This window comes from Mandrillus leucophaeus, unplaced genomic scaffold (assembly GCF_000951045.1).
Source record: "Mandrillus leucophaeus isolate KB7577 unplaced genomic scaffold, Mleu.le_1.0 Scaffold87, whole genome shotgun sequence".
NCBI lineage: Eukaryota > Metazoa > Chordata > Mammalia > Primates > Cercopithecidae > Mandrillus > Mandrillus leucophaeus.
The window spans coordinates 683,502-709,394 of NW_012109474.1; the positions used below are offsets into that span (position 1 = coordinate 683,502).

At 35.6% G+C, this 25,893-nt stretch overlaps 1 protein-coding gene across 3 annotated transcripts in view; it reads right to left on the minus strand.

The window, feature by feature from the left end:
- Positions 1–6,745: 6,745 nt before the first annotated feature.
- The window catches only part of SMAD2 (SMAD family member 2), an 85,307-nt gene continuing 66,159 nt past the window's right edge, over positions 6,746–25,893 (minus strand). For 2 of the 3 annotated variants that reach the window (XM_011968984.1, XM_011968986.1), the window contains 5 exons: positions 18,828–18,881; positions 16,753–16,965; positions 14,284–14,421; positions 13,965–14,109; positions 6,746–10,588 (listed from right to left, as the gene is read on the minus strand). In XM_011968984.1, coding sequence (XP_011824374.1) covers positions 10,465–10,588; positions 13,965–14,109; positions 14,284–14,421; positions 16,753–16,965; positions 18,828–18,881 — 674 coding nt within the window. In that variant the 3' untranslated portion in view covers positions 6,746–10,464. Of the gene's footprint in view, positions 10,589–13,815; positions 14,110–14,283; positions 14,422–16,752; positions 16,966–18,827; positions 18,882–25,893 lie in introns of those variants that run through there. The other variant, XM_011968985.1, reaches the window with a different exon arrangement.

Here is a 25,893-nt window from a genome sequence, read left to right on the forward strand (position 1 = left end):
CAAAACTCTGCTAAAATTCCAATGGCTTCTCTAGATGAATAATCTTTGGCTGTGAGCAAAAAAGTTAACTACGTTTCACTTAATACACATACACACACACACACATACAGACACACACACACATACAGACACACACACACACACTAGGGTGTATATGCAGCAACTTCCTCATCCTCATTCCACTTGTAGCCCATTCTTGGCTGGGTTATGGCTTGTAATCTCAGAACCACTGCCCCCAAAATGACTGCTCAGTAGCACAATCTCACTGTAAACTATGAAACCCAAACTATACGGCTATCCTTGGCTTTTAACTCCAAGCTATCTAGGCCTTGTGATTGTATGTGGGCTTCATAGCAGAACCTACCCAGCTTGTGGTTATCGATTTTCTGCTCACCATGTAAGCAGTAGCTCAATAATACTGTCCAGTTTTCATGCATATCGAGACACACAAGTGAGAGTTCTGTTCCAAGATCTCCTTTTGACCTTCTTCAAAGGTCTTCTCCATCTCTCCAAATTGAATGTATTCTTCAACCCGGGGCTTAAACTGTACCCTGCCCATCTTCTTCCTGGACCAAACTGTTCAGAAGTTAACTTCTTTTTCTTGTCATCACATCTCCTTCCTAAACTACTTTAGAACTTAAGTAATTTTATTTTCACGTAACACTTAGAAAGGTGCAGAGGCAGCCAACAAAACTATTGAAGACAGACTGTAAAAACTGGCAAATCTCCATCTCAAATTCCATTTATTCTATAACCAATAAAGTCATGCAGCTTGGACTGGGGCACAGTAATACATTCTGTTCTCATGTAGCTTCCTAAAGAGCTTGCTTAGTTTATTGTTCATTTATCACTGAACCTGTTATCTGCTATGTCTGATTCAACGTTCTTGCCTTCCATTAATGTGATTTTAAGAATTACTGCATGTCTCACTATGGCAAAATAGCATGACATTTGTTTTACAAAATCAGTTAAACCAATTCTACAAATATTTCCATACCCATTTATAGCAGCAGAAGATAATTTTTATGTGCAAATTAGCTTTTTGGGTTTTTCTATTCCTATATTTGTAAACTTGTAATTTTTAGGTTGGGCTTACTGTATATTTTGATGAAAAGGGTGACTCTGTCAAAGGGGAAGCTAGATAACTGTACGTTGCAAACATGTTCATGAACACATTCTTCATCCAAACTTAGACAAACCTGGAGCTTACAATAATTGCATTGGATGACATCAGTTTGATACTGATATGCCTGCTTCCTGCACTAAGAGGCTTTCAATCTATTTTGAAGTGGGAAAAAATATGCCAAGTGGGGAGACAGCCCAAACACAGACCTTAATACTTCTCTCATACTCTTCAGCCACTTGATGAACACGTGGAATTATGGATGCTAGGGCCATTAGAAAAATCTCCTGATACAGATTAGTGTCACTACTTCAAGCTAAGCACTGGCAGGCAATGCAAGGGTGAGGTGACAATGTAGAAGGATCTCCTCTAGTCATCCCTCAGTGTTGTTGTTCAATGTTGGGAGGTCCCTTTTAGATTGTTTATATAGTGGCAGGTGGTAGCAATTATAGTAAATCTTCTTGGGTTTCCTCGTAATAAAAAAGTGTTGATAAAACTGTACCAGTCCCAGGGCTATCCAATGCCATGCGGAATAGTGTATTTTAGCATTTGAGGTCCCTTTTTGTTGCATACTAAAGCATGTTTAAAATGGTTTGCAGAAAACAGTCTGCTAACCAGAAAAATACTGATTCATCCACAGAACTGAATTCTTGCAAGGCACAGAGGAAGAGTGGCTGACCTAAATATTTCTCATTTTTAAAATTATTTCATATGATTATATGAGATTATATCTTATCTAGTATTTTTCAATGGAGCCTTAAAAATGTTATTTTGTTAAAAATATATTTTAGCAAATTTCAACTCTGAAGATGTTTTTGTTTACAGCATAGATCTTATGTGTTAGAGCACTAATGTGGCATAGGCAAACTCTAAAATAAATAAAAATGTATAAATAGCACTGTGCAGTGTGTGGTGTGTGCCTGTTATGGGGCAATATTAAGTAGTATAAATTTATCTGCCAGGGGGATAGGATAATCTTTTACATAACACCAAATTAAAAAAACAAAAACATGCACTCTTAAAATCATAACGTCCATATGTGAAATACACTTTTTTTGGTTTCCATATAATTTAGAGAGTGAACACCAAAATGTAATCCCATATAAAAAAAGATCAGTTTAAATAAAAATTAGAACAATTAAAAATTAGTCCCATAGTAACATGGTAAATAACTCAAATGGCTTTCTTTTAATGCTAGGAAAACTGTCCACCTTTCAACGGTGACAGGGCTGTTAACACAGGTAAGAGCAAACAAGGTAAAAAGTGAAAGCACATACAGATGATGCACACAAATATATATAAAAACTGACCAGAAATCACAGGACATGTCAGCAATGTTTTCTTAAGCAGAACTTTTTCTGTACTTTAAATAGACTAAAATATTTGGTGTAGGTGGGGGAAGGACAGCAGTATTCAACAATCTTAACTTGAAAACCAGCTGTAATAAAGCCTCAGCTCATTGTTTAATAAAAATAAAAAAGGAACCACATTATACTTTTGACAATAATAGAACAAAAGCTTACAAAGAACATATTTAATATCTCCATCACAGTGCACCAAGGATGCAGCCACTGAGGACTATCAGAGGGAAACAAGGAACAGGGTCTGCATCCATCATATTGCGTTACAAAATTAATGCCATCAGAGAAAAAAATCTCACCTCACGTGCTCAGTGTTCTAGCTGGTAAGCACCTTATGAGTATGAGGCTAGAATTGAGAGAAACTGCTCAGTCTGCATCAGGACACCCAATTCCTTCACTTGCCATTGGCTGATGCATTTAATCATTTCAACACAACATTCACGGAGAAATACACCACCACATTCTGGCTTCTTGAGCAGGACAGACTGGGAAATGCAGTAGACGCCAGAGCATCAAAGGCCATGTATTTCCTCACAAGAAATCTGCAACTACAATTGGTTTCCTTTTACTATGAAAAATGTAAATTTCAGATTAAGTTTAACCCCGTAAGGACACATGATTTGTACTTACATATACACATAGGTTCAGAAGAACTTACTATCTAGTTGGCCTCTTCTCTGTTTCATTAAAACATCAGTTACCTTTGCTGGATCACGAAGTGTGAGTCTCACCACCATGCTGGTACCTTCAGCGATTACCTGTGTTATAAATCTCATGTTCCATTCACAGTAGTAAGTGCCAATAAGTATCAGAAATGTTGACAGCCATAGTGCAGCTGAGCTTAGAAGCAACTATGACAACATAAGGAAGTGAGGGTAAATCACGAGAACACCTAAGGTGGTCAACTCCTTCAGGTGTGCCTGGGACTTGCTGGGGTTTAGCACTGAAAAGTACCACATCTAGGGAAACCCTCAGTCCCAGGCACATACTCACTCTTTCCTTAATATCACTAGAGAAAAGGTAAGAACTTTCAAGGGCATGAGGCTACCTTTAAGGGCATCAGTCCCCAAAATATTTTTACATCACTAGCTAATGGCTAGTTCCTCCAAGCTTGCTAAAAGGCTAGGAAGTCCAGAAATACCTTACTTAAAGGTGTTAACTTTAAGAAGAGTTGGCAGTAATCAAGCAAATTAGTGAGCAGTGTATAAAAGCTCACTCTTGAAACCTGTTTTCAGACATATCTTCTAAAGGTTCTTCTAGCTTTGTCCGGTTCTATAGTATTTTACTGTATTCTCTTTTTGCAATTAATCCAGTTTTGTATGTCTTTTTTTTTTTTTAGGTGAAAATATTCTATGCCAACTGTTTTCCACAGTCTTGCATTATATACTGAAACAAAGACTGCCAGCTGGAGAGACAGCCCTCTGATTACAAAGGCCCAGAATGTTACTTTTAACTGTGCTCCACCAGGAGGTCTGGCCTTGGGAAAAGATGGTGAAAGTAATATTCTCAGATATGAACATTTTTTATTCTGCCTACAATGCTGTGATCTAGTTCAACAACTGCAGAACTGTTTTCATCTTAATCTCTGTAGTTTTTCTTTCTTTACTCTTTTGTATAAAAGGTTAGTGGCACAGCTTCACTATCACTAATAAAAAGATACAAGTATGCCTTTAAAGTCAGGGTTGGAAAAGCAAAAATGAGGCGTGAGGTTAAACTGGTCTAAGAAAGTACTAATTTGGGTTCTGCATTTTGTCAAACAGTTAAAGGTTTTTTAAAAAATTCAAAACTCATGCATGTTACCTACTTGTTACGTGTGAATTATTTCTCACAATTTTAATTAATCTGTCTGTATATCAGTTATATAAAGGAATGGATTTCCACATTCTTAAAGCAGGAACCTATATTCACCAGAAAAGGACCCTATTGTTTCTCACCAAATTTTGTTTCAGCTTGAACAATTCAACACTGGAAATAGTAAGAGTGGCAAACAAATGTTTTCTTAGGGACTTACTGAGAAAAGAAAAACCTTACTGGAAGAACAAAGACTTAGTAAAATTTCTATTGCTACAGACAAATGCTAAAAACCAACTTTAAAATAACAGCATTATAAAGGGTAGAACTTAATACAGAATCAGAAATATGGCAAGTTACCTAGTGATTAACATTGTAAAATAGTCAAAAACTTCAAAGCCACAGAGAAAGGAAAACAATTATGAAATGGAAAATATATAATATTTAAGTATTTTTACAATTCTAAAACTTCACTTTTGTCCTTAAATCAATATATTACGGATTTCATTGTTCAATAAATTACCATCTTTAATTAAAAATAAGAAGTAAATCAAAGAGCATATTTTGGAGCAACTAAGAGCTGTTACTTTTTGGAGGGTAAAAGAGTATTTTTCTTGAAAATTTTTTGAAGAAAAATCTAAAAGCCCTCTTAATGTTGAGTTAATATACCTTTCTGACCCCCATCATCAATGGCATTATTCCTCCAAGGGACTCTTAACATCTAAGCAACAGTGAAGTTCTGGGTCCATTATGGATCTCATGGCACCAAACCAACTGACACTGAAGTCAAGTTAATATACTCCAGCGAGATCATCTGTGGGTCAAAGATGGCCCAGAGAATCTTGGAAAATCCATTTATGTTGAGCAAAGCTCTGAATCACCTTCAATCAGGCTGTCAAATACAGAAAAATTTGGTCTTGTAGTAGTATTTCCCAGGGTAACTTAAGCAACAAACTTACACCAGAGGAAGAATTAAAGAGGCAGCAATCTAGTATTATCAACAAAAACAACAAAGTTAACCCTAATTTAGTACATCCCAGAGTCCGCTGGATGTATAATAATTTAGTAACGGGGTATATGACAGAGCTTTCTTTGATGATAACGAATTCTGGCTGTGATTCTGTCACCAAGTTGCCAAAAAATGGTATACTAACTGAACTGCCAAATGGCAGATTAAGAAAATTAATGTATTCCGATGGTCTGCCCATGAAAGGAAAATGTATACAGACAAATTAAGAACATTTTACCAAGATCTGAGATTCAAACAATGGAACAATTGTTTTAACACTGTTAGAATGACCCCAACTGTTAGTTTGTCTATGAATGTATACATATATATAAATTCATACATACACATTTCATACTTAAAAAGACTGAGGCAGTTCTGCTATATATAGTTAGCTACAATATCCAAGATAAAACAATTCCTACTCAAAAAATTACATGAACACACGAGATAAGTTCTTATCATAAATGCTCTCATGAGGCTATCTAGTATAGCTCATATTTCCTGGTTCTAAGGCTCAAAACACAGGAATTCCACTCCAAGAGATAATTTGCCCCTCAATCCCCACATACAAAGTGTAGTCTAAACAAACAAAATGGTAATAAAAAATTGAAAAGGAAGATATAAAAAGAACTCAATAGCAGGATTCTGACTACCTCTGAAGACCACACACTATCATTATTCCTGATTGTCTTAAATACAACAATCCAACATGCCCCAAGATGGAAATTTGGCATCGTAGGGAAAACATTGGCTACGACTGTCAGACAAGTTCGTAATCTTAAACATAATTTATGCCATTTGCCAGTCACAAAGACATTTACTGAACAGAATTTTTGAGCCATCTGTAAAATTAAAATGATTGAATCAATTTGAAAAGCAATCTTCATGATGAAGAAATTAGGACTCTAGGTATGAAAAGCACGTTCCTTTTTTGTTAATAAATTCAAAGGAGAGAAACATTCTGATATATACAGATAAAAACATGGCTAACAAGAAAGAGGGTAACCAGCAAGTACTACCTGGATGTGTAATGTCAGGAGGAAAGGAAGAATAAAATTCAGGTAATTAATAGATTTAGCAAAGTACATGAAAGGAAGAAATGTTTGATATGTCTAAATATCAATGCCTTAGATCAGAGTAAGAAAAAAAGTCATTCATTGTTCGTGTACACAGATTAGATATCTAAAGAGATACTTGGTGGGCAGGGGCTTGGGATGGAGGGCGCAAATTGGAATGTTCAGCTTTTAAAGCAAAGACTGTACATGAAGACATATTTTAAGTACAGTGAAGGTTGTCTTGTGTTACTTTATATCCCACCATAAACCTACCCCCACCCCCCCCAGACTAAGAGGGTATCCAACGCTGAATAAATGCTGAAAATATTTAGTAGTTAAAGAAAAAAGAGAAGGATCTTAAAGGTATATATGGGAAGCTTTTGGAAGAGGTAGAGAATCCAGTGGCGTATATATTCTCTTCTATTTGATTTCAACTAGCAAGAGACTAAAATTCATGTTTGTTTTATCTTCAAAGTCTTAGTTTTAAACTGACAAGGGCACGAAAAAAGTGAAATTAAAATAATTTTAACAAAAGGGAAAGCGTTTGACAGTGTTTAAAAGACAGACAAATCAAGCAAAACTGAATGTGGCTTAAGGTAAAAAATACAACTAGGTATTAAACAATTTGTAAAACCTTTAACTTTCAAGAAAAATTAGGTAGTCCTTCTGGCAGTGACAGGTCCTGAGGGAAAAAACATAACCTCTACAAGACCAAGCACAGCTCAAGGGTCAGGGCCCCATCCTAGTCATCTTTTTATTATTCAATATCTACCACAGTGGCTGGGCAAACAACAGGCATCAATAAATGTTTACTGACTGAATGTGTATTATAAGGTATCATCAGTATAACCGATATAGCTCAAATCTAATCATGAAAGCTTCGTTAAAGTAGGATAAAAAGAGCACAATCAGTGGTATTCCAGAAGGTAGGCCTAAATCCAATTATATTTTCTAATCTCAACCAGTGGCTATAAAGACTTTCTGAGCTTCTTTTTAAAGCAATGAAACTCTTTCCAAAAGAAACCCCATGCAGTACTTCAATACAGAATAAAGATGCCACTGGCTAGACCAAAGTCAATGGGAACTCCAACAGCCTCCCCTAAGCCAGCCCCCAAGGTGTCTCTGTGGAACCTACTGGAAAAACTACTGCTCATCTTAAAAATGTGATAGAAAGCATACTCATTCAGTTCTGAGGTCATCACACCTAGAAAATTATCAGTACTGTGAAGAACAAATCCTAAGTAATGTTGCAAATTTAAATAAAGACACAATTTCAACAAAGAGGAGATTCTATCACTTAGAAAAATGAAAACCACACTTATAAATGTGGGGGAGGGGCAGAAAACAAAAAAACTTAGGCCACAGTAGATAAAATACAAAAAACATCATCTCATTAAAAAACATTAAACATATTCACACAAATGTAATTACGACCATGAAGTACACTGCTCGACAGGTGTAACTGCTCAATAGGTGTTTTCAAAGAGTCCCAATTTCACACTGTATAGAAAAATCGCACCAGAACTGTAGAGATGTGCTCCACTATTGAAATAGCATGTAGGCACGGCTTCACTTAACATAGTAATGCAAGAGTAACCGCCAAGATCAGGACCTTCTGCCACTTTCAGAGTTGTTTTCTGCCCCTACAACTGATCCCTAACACTATTACAAGTTCCCAAGTAAGTAAAAGAAGGGCAGAGGCTCCACTGAGTATCTCCTACAGGCCTGATAGTGGTATTACCTAGGATATTTACTCTGCTCACAAGATGGGTAGTAGAAGACATAATTACTGGACAGCACGAAGTCTAGGAGCAAGCAGCAGGGCACTAAAATAGTGAGAGTTTACACAACAAAAGCTTGTTAAATTAAGTAGTATGTGGTACAAATGCAATTTTTACAGCAAAGGTTGAGGAAGAAGATATACTAGTGAGAATGATATGAAGCAGATCACAAAATAAGGCCACCTTCAAAATATTATAAACTATAGAATCATTCTGATCTTCAAGTTTGGATTTATAGAGGTTTCTGTATAAAGCATTAATACCTAATCACGAGTTTCCTTTAGTGTGAACCTTTTTGCATTTGAAGGTATTTTCTTTGCCAGGAATGCTTGCCTCCCCTGGCTCATCACTTGGCTAGGTTCTTCAATGTCAGGTATTAGCTCATGTATCCTTTCCTTAGAGGCTTTCCTTGATGTCCTACCTGAAGCATCCCATCTGTTATTCTCCAGTACAGTACCCTGTTTATCTCCTTCATAGACAAGTAGGATGATTAAGGGTTAGTGTAACTGCTGTCTCAGCAAAGGCAGGAACTGTAGTTGTCTTGTTCACCTTTACCCAAAGACTAAGAAAGTTCCTGGTACAAACAGGTGAACAATAAATATTTGTTGAAAGAATAAAAAATTACTATACCAAATTTACATAAATACATACACATACACACAAATATAGGAAAATGGGGAGTACACGATAGAAAACCACCAAATGTTGAAAGTATTGAAAAATGATACCTGTAGAGATAGGTGAATATGATTTCAAAGAACAATTACCAAAGATAGCTTCAAAAATATGAAAATTTATGAAAAGACGACCAGGAGTGGTTATTTTCCATTTCTACTAAGATGCAAACAAAAAGAAATGTTTAAACTGCAATGAGTCAATATTAGATGTCATAATTATTTGCTGCAGAATGAACTACCAACCGAGTTTCGGAAATCTCCTCTCACTACAGAGTATGAAATATGGTCAACCACAAAACCAGGATCAGTTAAGGACAGCTCAGACTGCAGGTAACTTATAAGCTAAAAAACTTGCTAAATAAATGGCTTTTCCCCCAATTTTTAAAATTCTGAATTCATAATTATGTGTAGAATAACAATCAATTTATAAATTGAATACAACATACTTTAAAAACAGATGGCCCGTATCTGCTGATCGTACCTCTGCATCACTTTTCTAGGTATTTTGCAGAAACAATTACATTTACAAAACGTCCATTTCATAATACAATCTGGTAACTAAACCAAATCAAGCTACTTGAAGAGCAGAAGATCTGCTGTTGAAATATTTTAAAATACCTTTTGAAAAATGGGTATTTAAAGATTCGCTTTTTAAAAAAGGGATATGTATATGGAAGTAATTCCAGCATATCCCTGAAAATAATTATACTGCCACCTATGCATTTTTTATGAGGTGGAAGGATAAATCAACAGGCTGCTAGATTACACAAGTCAATTATTCCTGTTGAAACTTGGGCATAAGACAAAGGGACTTTCTCCATATGAATTCTTACTGTACCCCAGAATTAACTGGTGCCAGCAGTATCAGTGCAACTATTACTGGTGATGATGTCATGCTATCCTGTTTTGATTATGAGGATAAAAATGGGAATGGAAAAAAGAGGCTTGGAAAGGTTTTCAGTATGGTTTCCTCATAATAAGATTTAGCAGTTAAAAACAAACAAACAAACAAAAAACACAAAAAGAATGACTGTTTAAGCCCCACTGAACACATTAAGGTCAAGGATTTCAAAAGTTAATCCACTTTTCTTCCCCCAAGAGTTTATTTTTGGTAAAAGGCAGAAAAATTAGTTTTTCTACAAGGAAAATCTGCTTCTAAATAATTTGAAAATCTTGATATATATTATATATTAAAAAAGACACACAAAAATAACAGAGAAGTGGGAATAACAGATTAGGTACTGTAACTTTATAAAGGTTTGCCTAGATCAAGAAGCAGCGCACACACACCTCATCTATGCAAACTAAAAATGTATATAAACAGCACAATACTGTGATACTGGATCATGATACATTACCTGTACACATAACTACTACTGTTATTAATAAACCTTTGGGACACTCAATTTTATGCCCAATAAGACATCATTAAGTCTTTAAAATCTTCTCTTCCTCTTTAATGGGAGAGTATTTCTAGACACTAATTTTCCCATCTAATATTCAAATATAGGAAACAGATTCCACAAGGTGCTTTAATTGATGAGACCTCAAGTGCTGTTTTCTCTCTTGAACTTTTGGATAGTAAACAGTCCATAGGGACCACACACAATACTATGACAGAAGAGTTGTTACATTAAGTCTTTTCATGGGACTTGATTGGTGAAGCTTTATGACATGCTTGAGCAACGCACTGAAGGGGATCCCATCTGAGTTAATACTTTGTCCAACCACTGTAGAGGTCCATTCAGATGAAGTTCAATCCAGCAAGGAGTACTTGTTACCGTCTGCCTTCTGTTTAAAAGAATACAGGAAAATGGTTATGAAATTCAAGTCCACAGGCAGGGAAAATGGCTATGTTTAGGTACACTGCATTAAAAATTTAGAGAAATTAAAAGGTTGTGTATATAATTTTGGACACGATTATTTCAAAAAATGGCTGATCCTCAAAGTACTTCTGATGATCTTGTTTTAGAAGTGATTTACAAGAACATTTTTTTCTCATCAAACTAAAATTAATAAGGTGATCTTATTATTCACCATCATCCAAAATGGAACACCTGAGAGAGAATGTAGATACTATTAATATCAGGCCAGGGCCAGACGTGGTGGCTCACAACTGTAATCAAAGCACTTTGGGAGGACGAGGCGGGCGGATCACAAGGTCAAGAGACTAGGACCATCCTGGCCAACATGGTGAAATCCCGTCTTTACTAAAAATACAAAAATTAGCTGGGCGTGGTGGCGCGTGCCTGTAGTCCCAGCTACTCAGGCGGCTGAGACAGGACAGTCACTTGAACCCAGGAGGCAGAGGCTGCAGTGAGCCGAGATCATGCCACTGCACTTTAGCCTGGAGACAGAGCGAGACTTCGTCTTGAGGGATAAAAAAAAAAAAAAAAAAAAAACAGGCCAAAAGGAGAGGCGTGACTAAGGATTGTCCAAGCAAACGAAGACATACAGTCACTGTACTTATCAAAACAACCACAGAATAGTAGATACTCAAACATCAAATGGAATCTAAATAAAAGTATACCAAAGCAAAAACAAAATTTTGGCCCAAGCTAAACCCATACCACAGAGTGTTAAAAGCTGGAATTCAACTTTCCCTGCCAACGCCAATGAACATCCCTCTTAGCAACACCATTCGGGCTGTTCATAGTGCTTCAACAAAAGTGGCAACTCTATGGGAATTACAAATTATTCAAACACATCCTGTCACTTCCATCCATTGATTTTAGTTCCATCTTATTTGCTATACAGAATAAGTCAATAAATCCACTTGCTTCTATAAACTAACAGCCCTTCAAATATAAGAAAAGCCCATTATCAACTCTTCATCTCCAAGCAACACATGTTCAATATAATTTAAAACTGTACTTCCAAGGATGTCATTTTCTGAGGCAGATGGCATCAGTGCCCCACTATACCCTTCAGATTTTTCAGTGTGCTCTAGGCAACTTCCAAATGCAGGTATCTTCATTTCTGTGCCCAGGAACTTCTCTGATATACCAAAAAAGGCTAGAGGTGCCAGGAAATTAACATCCCCAGGAGCAGCCCTCAACCAAGGAAACAGAAATTGACATTTACATGCCCCGCAGTTCTGTTCCCCTGGGGAGGATAATTCTGTAGACTGTTTACTATTTCCCAAAGTTTCCCCAAGGGTGTCAGTTCTAGTGACCCACCCACTGTGGTAGGTGGCTTAACAATGGTCCTGGCTGCCCTTTTCTCCCCTGTCCCACTTCCCTTTCAGGAATAAGTCATAATCCAGGTCACTCAAGGGGAGTAGGTTTAAAAAGGCTGCCACACAGATATATTTCTTGATTAAATATGAATTCTTCATACATCTAAATTCCCTGTTTACTACATTTCCTAATTTTTAAGCTAACAACCAAGATGGCATTAAAGAAATTTAAAAAACATAGTTTTAGAAACCTAAATATTAAGTCTATTTCCTCAGCTCCAGAATGATTAAAAACAGTAAGTCCCTGGTAGCTACCCACATATCCACAGATACATGGGTATTTGCCACTTTGATTTGTAAATGTTAGAGGAAACCACTTGATCTTCCAAAGTCAGATGTACCTGACTCCCAAGACTCACAAAAACATACTGCATACTACTGCTTCTGTAATTACAGATTTTACTTTATCTCTGAGTTAAAGAATAGCAGAGTCCACAGTGAATGAAGAAGGGCAGTACCTTTACCAAGTAAAACTGCTCTTAGCAGAAGATCTATAGATACACATGGAATTCTCTCTGTAATTCACTCTTATTTCCACTAAATTCCTATCATATTTTGCCTTATTCTAACCTTTTGAAGAAAAAAGTCTGACCTGAAATCTTATTAGACAATATAATTTAAATCCAATTTTGCTATCAACTCAAGTCTAAAGCTTTAAGAAAACGGCATTCACCATTCTCTACAGGTAACAACATCTCAAAAGGGTAATAATCAAAACAGAACTATAGCAAAATCATAAAATGACTCTACCAATATAACTCAGAAAAATTAGTGACAAGTCTTCATTTTGATATAAATACATAACATATATTTTAAAATGTATTCAACAAGTACACCTCACTCTCAAAGTCAGATTTCTGACAAAACTTAAGTTAGACAACCAAGTTCAAAACAAATCAATTTGGAAGAGACCAAATTGCCAGAAGCAGCAGGAATACAATCACTATATTACATGAAGATTTCTTAAGCAAGCATATGGAGAAAGCAATACAAATTGAAGACTAAGTATTTTATTTTACTTAATTCCTACTCTTAAATACAGTAAAGAAGTCTTCCCTCTCTTTGATGTGAAATCCAGTCTACTGTTTATCAATAATCTATTTTATCCACTGATGACAAATTAGTTTTTGTAAAACTTAAATATATAATTGTTACTACTATCCTTATAGAAGAGGTTAAGAGTCCAGGAGAACTATCTTCCAATCCCATCTCAACCACTTATAATGTAACCTTGGGTAAATTACCAGCTTTCTATGCCTATTTACAAATAAGTATTAGTTTGAACCATTTGTTACCTGCAAGGATGGCAATTTCATATATTTCAACCTTACAAAGAATGAATTGACAACAGAAATAGTAATTTTTAGATACTACACTTAAAACAGCACAATGCCTGTCACATTAGCAAGTATTCCTCCTATTTCTGAATGAAGTTCCTCCTCTTAACCTACATTCAGTTTGTCTTAATTTATTTGTCCAGCCTTATTTTTTCTATTCTCCAAACTGAATTGCTATGCTATCCTCAAGACTATCACTTCCCAACTCTGTCCACCACATTTATGACTATTGAAATCCAACACATCTTTTACAACTGGATCCCGTGCCATCAAGTTTTTCTTGAGCACTGTGTGCAAACATATCTCCTTCCATAAACTAACATAACTCTTCATATACACCCCTTTTATGGTATTTAACACTCTGCATTATCTTAAAATGCATGCCCGTGCATGTTTTAATGATATCTTCCATGATGGCAGCTCAGTAATTTGCAATAGTTTTTAATTTGGAGGCCTCCAACTTTATTTTACATAAAGATCAGCTGACACTAACCTCAATGAAAATAGATACAAATGAACTCCAGAATATGCAAAAACGGAATGAAACATAATTACATTGTGGAAATTTAAGAACCAAATATGTATTTCATACCGGTATTCTGCTCCCCACCCTTTCACAAAACTCATTCTTATGGTGCACATTCTAGTTAGCTGGTAGACGGCTTCAAAACCCTGATTAACAGACTGAGCCAGAAGAGCAGCAAATTCCTGGTTGTTGAAGATCTTCAGATTACAGCCTATGATTAAAAAAGGTAAAAGAAACTGTCAAAAGAGTATCACTACTAAAAATTTTAAAAGGGTTACAAGTTTTAGAATATGAGCATGCAATCATCCACCAATTCCTAAAATTAGCAACTAGAAAAACTAAGCAAGTTGACATGATAGGTTTATTTACATTATTGAATGCATACCTGGTGGAATTTTACACACTGTTGCAGGGTGCCAACCGTATCTCTGATTACAATTGGGGCTCTGCACAAAGATTGCACTATCACTTAGGCACTCAGCAAAAACTTCCCCACCTATGTAATATAAGCGCACTCCTCTTCCTGAAACAAAATACAAAGGAGATTAGTTTTGTAACATTTACTATTTCCGTGTGACTTTAGAAGCATTTTCTTGGGAAAATTCTAAAATGATATAAGGTATTTCGAGGATCTTTTTCACAGATAATGTCTTTCTGAAGTCTAACTTTAAATACACTACTGTGTATTTCTCCAAGAATACTATTTCACCAAGAATACTATATATTTCTCCAAGAATATTCTAGGTTTTATTGATTTTAAAATACATGTGTATCAAAAGTATTTAAACAATGTAGAAAAAGTACACAGATAGTAAAATAGTTTCATACAAATGATCTATATTATTTTAAAATAAGTAAAAGATTGAGTTAATTTTTGAAGGAATTCACTGTTTGGAGAAATATATCTTCGTTACAACTGTATTTTCTTAAAGATCCCACTAACATTAAGAAAAAAGATACAAAAACATCAAGAGGTTAAGAGTCATTTCCCATTTTGAAAACTATATATTACGGTGGAAACCAGAAAAAATTCTACTGGGAGATTTTTAATATACTTCTTTCAGAGTATGATAGATCACAGATGCAAAATAATATGAGATATAAGAATTTAAAAAAAAAAAATTGTGAGAGGCAGAATTCTAACACGGCACCTAAGAGTCTCAGCCCTGAGATGCACATACATTCCCTATTAATCAAACACTAGGTGCTGCTGTTAAGGAATTTTTCAGATGTAATTAAGGCAGCAGATCAGTTAACCTTAAGAAAGGGAGATTATATTTGGTGGGCCTGACTCAATCAGGCAATCCTTTAAAAGGGACTAGACTGTCATAGGGTAGTGATGCAAAGCATGAGAAGCATTCAACACAAGAGGCATTCTCCATCGCTGACTTTGAAGATGGATGGCACCACGTGACAAGGAATTCAGGTGGCATCTAGGAGCTGAATTCTGCCACAACCATGTGGGCTTAGAAGAGGACCTCAAGCTCCAGATAAGAACACAGGCCAGCTAATATCTCAATCTTCGCCTTGTTAAACCTTGAAAAGACCACCTAACCCATGTCTGGACTCCCGACCCATAGAAACTGTGAGGTAAAAAATTGGTGTTTCAGGCCACTGAGTTTGCGGTAATTTGTTACACAGCAAAGAAAACTAATAAAACAACTAACATTCCAGATTTAATAAATACAGAACCTGGTACGCTGGTTCTGTTAAGACTATGGAATATTTGTAAAATAGTTATGCATGTGGTCATTGGAAAAACATTAAGTCCAAAAGTAGAGATTTTTCAGGCTATATTCCCTTATCAAAATCACCTATAAAACTAGAAATCAAAAATTAAAAAAAAATCTAATAATGACAGCAATCTAAAACTTTGGAGGGAGAAGAGAATAGGGCAGGAAAAAACCCATTAAATTTTTTTGCAGAACCCCAAATAAGACACAAAAACAAAAAACTAACTATTTTAGTTAAAGCACCTACAGTGCCACTGGGTATCTTAATAAGATTATCCAAATTTATACATCAAGCAAGATTTGAGAACTTCCACATGGAACCAAGTAATAGATCTTCTAGTCATTATCATTTTGCAGTATCAAAATCAGCCTTTGATAACCAGCATTACTTCTCACAGGAGGTGATGGTTAATCAGAAAAAAAAACAGAAGCAAACTATTGTTAAAATAAGTTACTTTAAGGTGATGAGAATGATGTTCAATTATGAATGGCTCTCACACTTTTTCACTTCATTGTTAAGGAAATACTGAGCACCCCAAAGAGCTTTTGTTTATGTGAATATTATGGAAAATGACCATATTAGATATAAAAACTGAGATTTAAAAAACTCATTTAAAAATCAAATAATAAATCCATTACATATTAACATAAACAATGTTTATGAAAAACAACTGTATTTCCAAAGCAAAAAAAAACAGTGGCCACATTTCACCCTTTTGCAAATCTCTTTAATGTCTAGTGTAACAGAATTGGAGTCTCACTATCAAATCTACATTTCATCTCCTGCAAAATCATACGCATGTAGGCTCTAGAATACTCCACTGTGCACTCATGAGAGAATGAGAGTAAAAATGGCAAACAGCATCTCAGTGCTACTGTGAAAATAGCTTTGACCTCACAAACTAGCTGAAAGGGTTTCTGGGACTACCCGAAGTCCCCAGACCACATTTTGAGATGTCCCTGAATTATATTTTGAACTATATTAAACGCAGTTCTTGTTTTAGATATCTCATTTCAGATGAACAGCAAGCAGATTTCATTTAATATATAAACTCACCAAAGGGGAAAAAACCTGGAAGCTATATAAAGGAACTGAAAAAAAAAAAAAAAAAAAAACATACCTATATGCCTTCTTGTCATTTCTACTGTGGCATTTCGGTTAACATTGGAGAGTAAACCTAAGCAGAACCTCTCTGAATTTGATGGATCTGTAAAGCCATCTACAGTAAGTGAGGGTTGTGATGCATGGAAGGTTTCTCCAACCCTCTGATTTAATTCATAATATGCTATTGAACACCAAAATGCAGGTTCTGAGTAAGTAACTGGCTGTAAGTCTGAAAAAGAAAAAAAATAAAAATAAAAAATAAATAAAAGGAAGAAATGTGTGAACAATTCAAGCCAAAATTAGATTGAATATAATCATCTTTACATGCTCTCTGCCAGCCTGCACTGGCAAAAGCTCAGGAAGTAGACATAATCAGTTTCCATAGATCATACCAGATTTTCAATATTTTTCACCCAAAACTCCAGTTTCATATATCATACCAGATTTTTTCAAATTTCCCCCATGTCATTAAATCACTTTTTGTTGGATTCTTTGTTTTACCAGTAGTTTTAGTCTAGCTCCTGTTCAAATACAAAACAATCATAGGCAAAGTCAGTCAACTTGCCATACTTGGTGCATTTCTAAAGCACATAAAAAAGCTAACGTGGGGTAAGATAAAGCCGGTGCAAAGATTAACGAGTCAAAAGCCACACAAAGAAAAAGAGACATAATAAAAGGATACAAAATATGACATATTTTTACATTTGTCTATTTTAACATCAAATTCTTGGTGAGATACCCTAGCTACAAAAAGAGAAAATCCACTCACACATGAGAACCAGAAAGCAGTAACACACAAAGATCATGCAAGTGGAAACAGACCATAGAGTCAAAAGACTACTTATTTCACTGGAAAACTATGTATTTAGCTTCTGCAATTTTGACTAAAACATAGGAATACTGCAAAAGAAAAAACCTCATAATTGTGTAAAATAAATTCCAAACATATAACAACCCAAGAGAAATTGTGAAATAGCAGGGTAAAATGAGGGCAAAAATAATAATAGTAATACAGAAATGTATATATAGTCATCCCTTGTCATTTGCAGGGGATTGGTTCTAGGACCGGCTCCTCCTAACTAAAAACCCTCAGATGTTCAAGTCCCTGACATAAAAGGGCATAGTATTTGCATGTAACTTAAATTCACGTCATCCTGTATACTTTAAATCATCTCTAGATTACTTATAATACCTAACAATGTAAATACTATACAAATAGTTGTTATACTGTATTTTAAAATTTGGGCCCAGCACGGTGGCTCACGTCTGTAATCCCAGCACTTTAAGAGGACGAGGTGGGTGGATCGTTTGAGGCCAGGAGTTTCAGACCAGCCTGGGCAACACAGTGAAACCCCGTTTCTACTAAAAATACAAAAATTAGCTGGGTGTGGCAGCATGCACCTGTAGTCCCAGCTACTCAGGAGGCTGAGGCAGAGAACTGCTTGAACCCAGGAGACAGAGGTTGCAGTGAGCCAAGATCGCGCCACTGCACTCTAGCCTGGGCAACAGAGCGAGACTCTGTCTCAAAAAATAAATAAAATTAAATAAACAAAATTTGTATTAGTTTTTATTGTTATATTGTTATTTTCATTTTTTCCCGAGTATTTTCAGTCTGCAGTTGGTTGAATCTGTAGGTTGAACTCATGGTTATGAAGGGACCATACACATACACATTTGTACATATACACGCACACTCTCATATATATATATAACCCCCATACTACATATACATATTTATGTCAATGTGTATATATATGTAATACCATACCTGTTAATTGCTACATCATAAAACATAACCATAAAAATCTAGCCATAATAGGTTACATAATTTTCTATGAGGAATACGATTTCAATAATAAAAAGATTATACCTATTTCTTATGTGTGTCAGCAGAAAAGACTTTTAATAATTTTGAGGGATGGCATCAATATTCTTTTTAAAAAGCACTATTGTAAACCACACACATAATTGTTTGGTTATTCATTAGGATCCCTTTCTTCGATATATAAAAAATAACTCCTAGAGAAGATTTTTATTATTAAGTAGGTGATACAGTATAAACATGATGAGCGGAACGTATTTGCAACTTACCCAAGCTATGATTAACAGGGGAAAGAGTAGTAGGAGATAGTTCTGCTGGAGAGCCTAAAACAAAAGGATTTAATTTAAAAATAAATGAAGTATTTCCAGAACTTCTGATCAAGTAATCATAAAACTGGTTTTATCTGGTAATAATTATCAACAATAATACAAAGATAATTTAAATACCAAGAATTCAGGATATATAGTGCTTAAATTTAATTTGTGGGGGGTGGGTGGGAGAAAAGGTGGAGGGTTCCTGTATAAAACGTGCAACAGTTTTGGCTTGCAGCCCACCAGTTCATCTTCCCAAAGATACTTAATGTTGACAGTTCCTTAGGTATCTTTCCAAAATATTCTATGAACCACATAAGCAAATACATTTTTGTTCTGTGTCCTTTCTTTTCATACACAAGTGGTAACCATTTTTGATCTTCTATATTATTCTACCAGATTGTTCACAATGTGTTATTAGTCATATAACATTGGGATCCCATATTGATGGATATTCAGGCTATTTTCAATCTTTTGCTACAAGAACCAACGCTTTAAGATTGCAATAACTAATCTTGACTATTCTGCATGCTTCCAATCACATCTGAAGGATACATTCTTAAAGAAACTGCCAGGTCGAAAGGTTTGTGCACTTGCAATTTTGATAGATTTGGGTAAAATTATCATTCATCAAGGTTGTACCAGTTTACATTCCCAGTCAGAACATAGTAAAGGGATGCCTGTGGTGTTATTGCTTCTAGAGGAAAACATGGTCACATGTACAGCTTTAATTTTGAGTAGCTTTACACATGTTTACACTGTATTTCCTTTCTGTAATAGCCTATTCTTTTTTTTTTCTGTGATGTTGATCATTTTCTTATTGATCATTCGAAAGCTCTTTATATATATTAGGGATACAAGACTTCTTATGGTATGAGTTACAAATATTTAGTCATTGGTCTTATGACTCTTAATCCTAATTTTGATCATGTAGCACTAAAAAAAAAAACCCCTTCTACATGATTTATCAATCATCTTTGGGTTACTGTCACACTTTGGGATAAAACAGTGATGACGGTGGGTATCTTACTCTTGACTTTTAGAGTAATGTTTCTACCATTTTTCCCATTAAGCATGGCATTGGCTTTGAGGCTGACAGCAATGAAATACTTATTTAGGATTTTTGCATCAATAGTCTCAAGCAATATGAGCCTGAAAATTTACATGAGTGCTATGTTTGTAAGGCTCTGTGGTCAATGTTATTACAATCTAGCAATTTTATCCTCTGAAAAGGTTTAAACAGTATTATAACAGCATATTCTTCAAAAGTTTGGTAGAATTCTTCTGTGAAATTATTTATAGTTAGTAACTTTCTAGGGTTTACTATGAGACATTATTCTATGAAGGGTGACTTGTTCAGATAGCTCTATTTTCTGGAGTCAGTTTCGGTAACTTACACTTTCTTAGAAAATGATGTTTTCTCTTTTGGGTAAACAGGCTAAATCTAATCAAGAAAGTAAGGGGGCACAAATATACAAAATAAGAACCACCAGAGACAACAGATGAAAAATCAAGGTGCGACTAGTCTGCTCAATTCCATGCAACTCAATTTTAAAACACATTTGCTGTAAGCGTTGTTAAATAATCTTATTAAAAATATAAAAAATGTTTTATGATCATCATTCTCTACACGTTTAGGGAAAGTTACCTAAAAGAGCATGACCCAAGCTTCAAATGTATACCAAGAGCATAACTGTAGAATAAGATAGGTCAGGCCAGGCACAGTGGCTCACGCCTGTAATCCCAGCACTTTGGGAGACTGAGGTGGGTGGATCACAAGGTCAGGAGTTTGAGACCAGCCTGGCCAACACAGTGAAACCCCATCTCTACTGAAAACACAAAACTTAGTCGGGTGTGGTAGTGCACACCTGTAATCCCAGCTACTCGGAAGGCTAAGGCAGAAGAATCGCTTGAATCCAGGAGGTGGAGGTTGCAGTGAGCTGAGGATATCCCACTGCACTCCAGCCTGGGCAACAGAGCGAGACTCTGTCTCAAGAGAAAAAAAAAAAAAGAGTAACATAGGTCAGACTGTCTTACACACCTCCTCCCTACCACACACCATTATAACCATGACATAAAATACCAGGCAATAAAGGTGAAACAGCAGCCCTAGATAAATAAATGAATCAGAAACAGAGAAGAGATGCTTATTTTTTACAAGACAGAACAGTCTTCCACAACATAATTATGCTCCTTTTTTCTCAGTTTGAAAAATCTGTTGGCAAGTCACAACAGGTACAACTAAGAAAGGTCAAAATATATTTGGAACAATAAGCTAAAATTCACTGCTGTTTCCTGAAGCCAATATAAAATAAACAAAGCCACTATTAGAAATGGAGGAAACTGCACAATTATTAATATCTTTTAACTGTTTACTCCTCTATTAAACACTTAGAAATGACCAGTAGGATCATTTAAATTAACAGGTGTTTAGTCAGATGGGATAAGTTAGAATTACAGATTACAAAAAAGACAAATTTTACAAACTTAAAATAAGCTAGCAATTAATAGAAGCCTTTAAAAAAAAATTTTTAAAAACCCAGAGGCAAGTAACTAATGATTAGCCTATGAATTATTCATACATAAATGCTGTTACTGAAACCTCGCCGACCACAGGCCTTCCACTTAGGAGAAATATAAATATCCTATTTGAGATCCACTGTGAATTAGCAGTGTCTACTTACAGCTAAATCATCCAGAGAAATCCCTGTGCATGTATCTTCGCATACAAATTTACAGATATTTGTGGGATACATTTGTCAAACCTTTGACAAATTAACAAATGTCAAATGAAATGTGTTAAACTTTTATAAGTACCAAAATACCCTCTCAAAAATGTTTCATCTCACCAAGAATTTAAAAGCTAGTGTTTCTTCACACTGTGTCACTACATGTTGACATCTGCCAATATGATAGGTTTTAAGGGAGCAATTTTTTAATTTCTTGTTTTTGTTGTAAATAGTGTATTCCTGTTCTTTTAGCCAATTCTATTAACTATCTTTTTCTTCTTGATTTGTAAGTTTTTAAACTTAAAAATCAGTTCTTAGACTTGTCATCTATTTGCAAATACCCAGGATTTTTTTTAAAAAATCTGTTATATCTTTCAAGGTGACATTAAATTGTTTTAATTTTTAAAATATACTATTTTTTTAGAGTAGTTTCAAGATCACGGCAAAACTGAACAGAAGTTTCGTACAAAGAGCTCCACATGACCCCTGCCCTGCTTCCCCAAATTCCCTATCAACATCCGCAAACCACAATGGTCCATTTGTTATAATAATGAACCTACACCACATTATTACCAAAAGTCCATAATTTACATTAGGGCTCACTATGTTATACATTTTCTGGGTTTTGACAAACGTATAATGATGTGTATCCATTTACAGTATCAGAGTAGTTTTACTGCCCTGTAAATGCCCTGTGCTCCACCTAGTCCTCTTTCCCTCCCACAAAGCCTCAGTAACCACTTATCTTTCTACTGTCTCCATAGTTCTGCCTTCTCCAGAATGTCATATATAGTAAGTCTTCATTTAACATCTTCCATAGGTTTTTTGGAAACCGACTTAAGCAAGATAACTACAACAAAACCAAATTTCCCCAATCATCAACATTGTAATGAAATGACATTACTTGAGGACCTATTGTACATTACTTGGATGTATCAGTTTATTTATCTAGTCACCTATTAAAGACATCTTGGTTGCTTCCAAGTTTTGGAAATTATAAATAAAGCTACTATGAACATCCACCTGCAGGTATTTGTGTAGACCTAAGTTTTCAATTCATTTGGGTAAATACCAAGGAGAAGTAAGACTGCTAAACCATATGGTAAGAATATGGTTAGTTTTGTAAGAAATCACCAAACTATCTTCCAAAGTGGCTATACCATTTTTCATTCTGACCAGCAATAAATGAGTGTGCCTGTTGCTCCCCATCCTCACCACACCAGCACTGATGAACTCCCTCAGCTTTTGTTTGTCTGAGAAATTTCTTATTTCTCCTTCATTCTTGAAGGACAGCTTTACTGATTATAGTATTCTCGGTTGGCAGGGGTACTTTTTTTTTAAATGAGGTCTCACTCTGTCACCCAGGTTGGAGGGCAGTGGCACAATCTTGGCTTACTATTACAATCTCCACCTCCTAGTCTCAGGCAATTTTCCCACCTCAGCCTCCTGAGTAGCTGGGACCACAGGTGCATACCAATACATCCAGCTAATTTCAGTTTTGTTTTTTAATTCTTTCAGCACTTTAAATACACCACTCATCTCTCCTGGTCTGCAAACTTTTCTGCTGAAAAATCTGACTGACTAATGAAGACTCCCTTGTTACGTGGCACACTGCTTTTTCTCTTGCTGCTTTTATTCACAATAGCAAAGATACAGAAAACAACCCAAGTGTCCCATCAACAGAAGAACGAATAAACAAATGGTGGGTTACACACACAATTGAATGTTATTCTGCCTTAAAAAGGGAGATCCTACCACTTCTGGCATGGATGAATCTGGAAGACACTATGCTAAGGGAAATGAGGTAGACACAGAATAAGAAACATGACATAATCTCATATGTGGGGTTTTTTTTTTTAAGCCAAATACATAGAAAAATAATAAAATAGTGATTACAGGTTGGGGGAAAACTGGGGGATTATAGGTCAAAGGGTGTAAAGTAGCAGATACGTAAGATATGCCCAGAGATTTAATGTACAACCTGAGGACTACAGTTACAATATTGTGTTGTATACTGGAAATTTACTGAGTCGATATTAGGTACTCTTACCACACACATAAAAAGGTAACTATGTGAGATGATGGATTTAGTTGACTACAATAACCACTTCACGACATACACCAAATATCACGTTATATACCTTAAACATACACAATAAAAATGTACGTTTTAAAAAGTCTAATTTACTGAATACAGACCACAAGTGTTCACAAACCTTCCAGAAAACTGGGAATCATCCTGGGTTGCTTCTTCAACCTTATCCCAAATAAGATCACTAGTCATATTCTAAGCCTCGGCAATATGTATCAAAAGCACCCATTTATCCCCCATGTCACCTAAAACCAGCTAGAGATACAGTGTAGTAAACAAGAACAGGAACTCTAGAATCTGACATTCTACTGAATTTCTCTGTCATTTTCTAGCTATTTTTTAATAGGTTCGTGACACCATTTTTTTTTAATTTCTGGTAAAAGTTGAACCTTTTAAAATTTTAATTTTTTGCTAGATGCAATTATATGTAATGCTTAAGTTTTCCTGTTTTGCCTATGCTGTCTAATTTTTTTATAATGAACATCCATTTGTTGTATAATTCGAAATGTTGTATCATAATCTCATGTGTAGAACACTGTTTAACTTTTATGTGACATAGAATAATGGTAGAAATAAGAGATTAAGCTTCCCTGCCAAAGTGAGACATTATAATTGTCAAATTCAGCTTATGAAATATATAATGCATGAATGACCATTTTCTCATTTCTTGTTTTAAAAAACTTAATCCCCAATGTGATAGCATCTTAGGTTTTATATATTTCCAAATTTTCTATGAGCATAATTCTGTTCATAACGAGAAAAAAGGCTGCTTTTGTTTTTATTAGAAACTCCTACAGAGTTCCCCTTATACTTTGTATGTAGAAGATTGGGGAAAATCTTTGCTTCTGAAATAGCAGTAAGAAAATAGTGGATAAACAAACAAACAAAAATCCTATTTTTCTTTAAAGTTATCATATAGATATAGATCCAAATAAGTCCGTATGAACTAATTTAAAGAGAGGGATGAGCTCCTCCTTGGTTAACAGAATGGTAATCACTTTCACTACTGACAGCAACTGCCAAGTCAGGACACAGGCAAAGGACTGCGCTTGCCAAAGGAGAAGCCAACTAAAATTTCAAAAGGCCATGCACAGATGACGGGAATCTAAGAAGCTGTAAGCACAGAGCTCCTCTTCACCAGTCGGTTCCAATACATGTCTTTAGCTGAGTATATAGTAGCATAGGAAGTCTTGGGCAAGGCTGGAAAGAAATGAGAATATGCAGTCTTGCCATATTCATATCTGAAAGTCCTGATAAGGTAGGGAACTGACCCTCCCTGAAACCTGAGTGATGTAATATTAAAGCACCAAATTATCACCTTTTCAACTCAAATCCTAAGGGCAGGGAAAGAATCAGCTCTTCAACTTAGCAACTGGAGAGAGAAAAGAGTTGGTCTTTCCAAAGACAGTGTATCTATTTTAGCCTCTAATATTATTTTATATACAACACCCACTATCCAATTAAAAAACAAGAGATATTAAAAGATGGAGGGGGGAAGAATGACCCATAATCAAGAGATAAAACAGTCAACAAAAGCAGGCCATGTTACATATTAACTGGACATAAATTATCAAAAACTTTAAAATGGAAATTATATACCTAAAAAATAAATGATCTGAAATGAAAAATTCATTTAATTGGATTAAAAGAAGACCCAAAGTCAGGGTCACATACATATTATCACTTGATTTTCAACAAAGGAGCCAATGTAAATCAATGGAGAAAGGAGAGTCTCTACAAAATAGTGCTAAAACAACTGAAGGAAATGTCCTGTAGTTAAAGGAATAAAAAGCATCAAAAAGGAGCAAAAGTGGTAAATATGTAAGTAAATGTAACACTCCTTTTTATCCCTTCTAATTTTCTTTAAAAATCAACTTGATATCAAAAGCAAAAATAGCCAGGCGCAGTGGCTCACGCCTGTAATCCCAACACTTTGGGAGGCTGAAGTGGGCGGATCACGATGTCAGGAGATTGAGACCATCCTGGCTAACATGGTGAAACCCCGTCTCTACTAAAAATATAAAAACAAACAAACAAACAAAAACACACAAAAAAATTAGCCAGCCGTGGTGGCAGGCACCTGTAGTCCCAGCTACTCGGGAGGTTGAGGCAGGAGAATGGCACGAACCCAGGAGGTGGAGCTTGCAGTGAGCCAAGATCACACCACTGCATTCCAGTCTGGGCGACAGAGGGAGACTCCGTC